This window comes from Oryza glaberrima, chromosome 9, assembly GCF_000147395.1.
Source record: "Oryza glaberrima chromosome 9, OglaRS2, whole genome shotgun sequence".
NCBI classification, from domain to species: domain Eukaryota; kingdom Viridiplantae; phylum Streptophyta; class Magnoliopsida; order Poales; family Poaceae; genus Oryza; species Oryza glaberrima.
Window position 1 is genome coordinate 9,316,148 of NC_068334.1, and position 3,304 is coordinate 9,319,451.

General features: G+C 54.1%; 1 protein-coding gene across 1 annotated transcript; it reads left to right on the forward strand.

Moving 5' to 3' along the window:
- The first annotated feature begins 1,949 nt into the window (after positions 1 to 1,949).
- LOC127784163 (uncharacterized) lies at positions 1,950 to 3,254 on the forward strand. The gene has a single exon (XM_052311358.1). It carries the CDS (start codon positions 1,950 to 1,952, stop codon positions 3,252 to 3,254), a length of 1,305 nt encoding a protein of 434 aa, XP_052167318.1.
- The last annotated feature ends 50 nt before the right edge of the window (positions 3,255 to 3,304 follow it).

Sequence of the window (3,304 nt, forward strand, 5' to 3'; positions counted from 1 at the left end):
GTTCACCGCCGGTGGCAGCGGCAGCGTGCAGTTCTCGTGAGAGGAGAAGACCATCGGCGACATCGCCGGGTCATTGTCATACATGCACCTCCTTGGCGACGCCGGCGGCTCTTGGTACTTGTAGGCGTCGGGCGGGAAGCTGGTCGTGTTCGATGGCAGCATGGCTGAGTACTCCACCTTCGTCAGATCACGTCCCAGTTCTCGGTGTCCGGCGGGAGAACGGAGGTGGTGTACTATGTCGTGCCGTTGAACACGACCAGCTTCCCACCCAGGGCGTACAGGTACCACGAGCCGCCGAGGTGCTTGCTTGACAATGGCCTGACGATGTGGCCGATGGCCTTATCCTCCCACGAGAACTGCGTGCTGCCGCTGCCACCGTTGGTGGTGAAAAGGTGAACATGGCAGTGCACACGCCACGATGGCGGCTATAGAGCTCAGCTTGGCGGCGGCGCTAGGATTCGGCCTGGCGACGGTTATAAAAAAAAGGCAGATGCTTGCAAAAAGAACCTTTCCGCGCGTGCCAAATGAACTAACCGAAAGAAAAGAAGACCAAGAAAAAGGGGAAGCCCCATGGACGCAATAAAAGAAAACCATTCCGCGTGCAAAGAAAATTGATCGTCGACAAAATAAAATAAACCAGGTGGCCCAGGAAAAAACCGAAAGCCTTATGTATTTTTTTATTAGACTACAAAAGTTGCCCATGCGTTGCAACGGATAAAAATGTTTTCTCATGGAAACAACATCTGTTAAGAGCTGAGCAATAAATTGAAACATTAGAATTGCTTTCCATAATTGAAAAAGTTATTAAAAATTCTTTCATGGTTTTGGGCCGAAATCCCATTCTTTTATTCGTCTTCAGCCTCAATCCAGTCCACTAGTCTGCCTATCTTCGGCCAAGCCCATATGTGGAGACACAGGTCCAGCTCTCACTGTCTTCACCCTCCGGAAGAGTCTCATGTTCGTATGCCGGAGTCGATCCTCCCCATCAGTTCGGCCGAATCTTTCTCGATCTACCATAATTGGTCGAGGTCTTTTAATCTACTCGATCTTCTCTTTCCGCTTTTTCCAATAATCAGAGCGAATGTGCAAAACTCGGATAAAAACAAGCTGAGGAAGCTCGCCGATCTGCCATCATCATCGATGACTGAGATTAAATCTAGCGAAATAAAAACAAATTCAATAGCGAAATCGTGAAGAAAAACAGTAGAGAATCGATTTTTACAGTCAATTGGAGAAGAAAAAGCATGTAGAGATTGATCATCGTGGCGGCGGTGCTAGGTTTAATTTGGCCTGGGGGCGGTAGGAGGCGCGTTGCGCACGTGGTATGTATCGGACGAGATCTAAGGAAAACAGCGTCGGAAAAAACCAAACAAAAAAGATCGGGCCATAATCCAGTGAAAGAAAACGGATGGAAAAAAAACCGGAAGCTTTGTTCGAGAAAAACTAGAAGAAAGATGGAAAAAAAATAGCAGAACCTTTACGTATTTTTTGCTTTGTTATAGATATAACTAGAAAAAATACCCGTGTGTAGGGGTGCAGGCAGGTTTGACTGTGAAGCCGCTTATAAGCAAAATTAGTAGGTAACTCACGGGTTACTGATTAATTTAACCTATAAAGAAGTCTATAAATCGATTCACTTGTATCTCTAGATGCGGCTAGCCAGCCCATAAAAAAAGAATCCATGAGTTATCATCTATTTGACCTATAAGTAAACTCGTGGGTCGGCTCGCTTACATCCCTACCCGTGGGTTGTAACGGGTGCCGTGTTTGGGCCGGGCCGTCGGGCCTCCGGCCATAAGGCCATCCATAGACTAAGGTAAGAGATCACGCATGCACATACACGCTATTAGGGCTACGACTAAGGTAAACAAGGTTTGTATTAATTGCAGCACGGCGCCGCCGACCAACGAGGCAAGCTCCGGTCGTATTGGACGAGCTCGCGGCCGGCAATGGCGGTGAACGAACTTCCCGACGAACTCCTCGAGAGCGTCTTCCTACGCCTCGCATCGCCCATCTGCCTCGTGCGTGCCGCGTCGACGTGCAGGCGGTGGTGCCGCGTCGTCGCCGACGCCGGCTTCCTCCGCCTCTACCGCTCCCGGAACGCGCTCACCATCGGCAACTACATCGCCACTGACACGGTCATCTTCGCCAACTGGTCCCGTCCTTCTCCTTCCTGCAGGGTGAGTAGCCTTGCTTTCGTGCCGGCGGCCGCCGCCGTGACGAGCAGCAAACGCATCTCTCTCGACTTCGTGCCCGAGCCCGGCAACACTTCTTGGGTGCTCGCCGACAGCCATGGCGGCCTCGTCCTCCTGGTGCCTGAGAGATACTATTGGGGCAACGCATCTTCGGTTTCCATAGCCGTTTGCGAGCCATGGACGCGGCGCTACCGGACAGTGATTCCTCCATTGGAGAACAAACACGTCGCCTGCCTCCACGCCTCCCTCCTCGGCGGCGGCACCGGCAGCGAGAAGAAGAAGAACAACAACCACCATGTCGCCGGCGTGTCCAACTTTACCGTGCTACTGATTCTCTATACCTTCGGGAGTGGAGCAAAGACGGCCTGCATCTTCTCCACCTTCACCGGCGCCGACGAGGAGCTGCGGCTGCGCCTCACAAGAAGCATGGACCTCGGTGACCTTATCCGGCCCAAGGGCGTCCCAAGGAGACAGAGACATTTCGATGCCGACGCCATGCACTTCGCCGGAAGCGCCGGCGGCTCCCTCTACTGGGGGACAATATACGGCGTTGTGTTCGCTCTCGACGAGAGCACCGGCGAGCTCTCGCCGCTGACATTGCCCAAGTGCTGCGCCGGCGAACAACCCCGGTTCTACTACCGCCAGTGGAACCTGCGTGCCGTCGGCGATGATGCCGGAGGAGCGCGCCTCGTCCGAGTGGTGCAGCACAGCGACCTAGAGGTGCTGACGCCGCTCCACGCTGGCGGCGGCAGGGAGTGGACGGTGGAGAAGACGCTCCGGCTGCCGGAGTTGATCACGCGTGGCTTGCCCGGGCTGGAAGACTACAGCCGCCTCGTCGAGAGGTTATCTGGCGTCAAGATCCTGGAGGTGATGGGACGATCCGTCGTGCTGACTCCGCCGGAGGGGTCGGGGATGTGGCCCTTCTCCGTCGACCTCGAGACCATGGAGCTCGAGCGCGTGTATGACTGGGGCGACGAACTGGTCCAGAAGTGGGAGTTCCCCGTCGAGCCTCCATGGCCGCCGGCCTTGCCCTTGCATGCCACCACGGACGTCCACTGATGTTAATTAGTAAAAGAGTGTATAATTCAGCTCTGGTTCATTCCCTGGTT

Bases quoted from the DNA above. Each gene is read 5' to 3' on its own strand.
- LOC127784163 (XM_052311358.1), top strand. From the start codon at position 1,950: ATGGCGGTGAACGAACTTCCCGACGAACTCCTCGAGAGCGTCTTCCTA.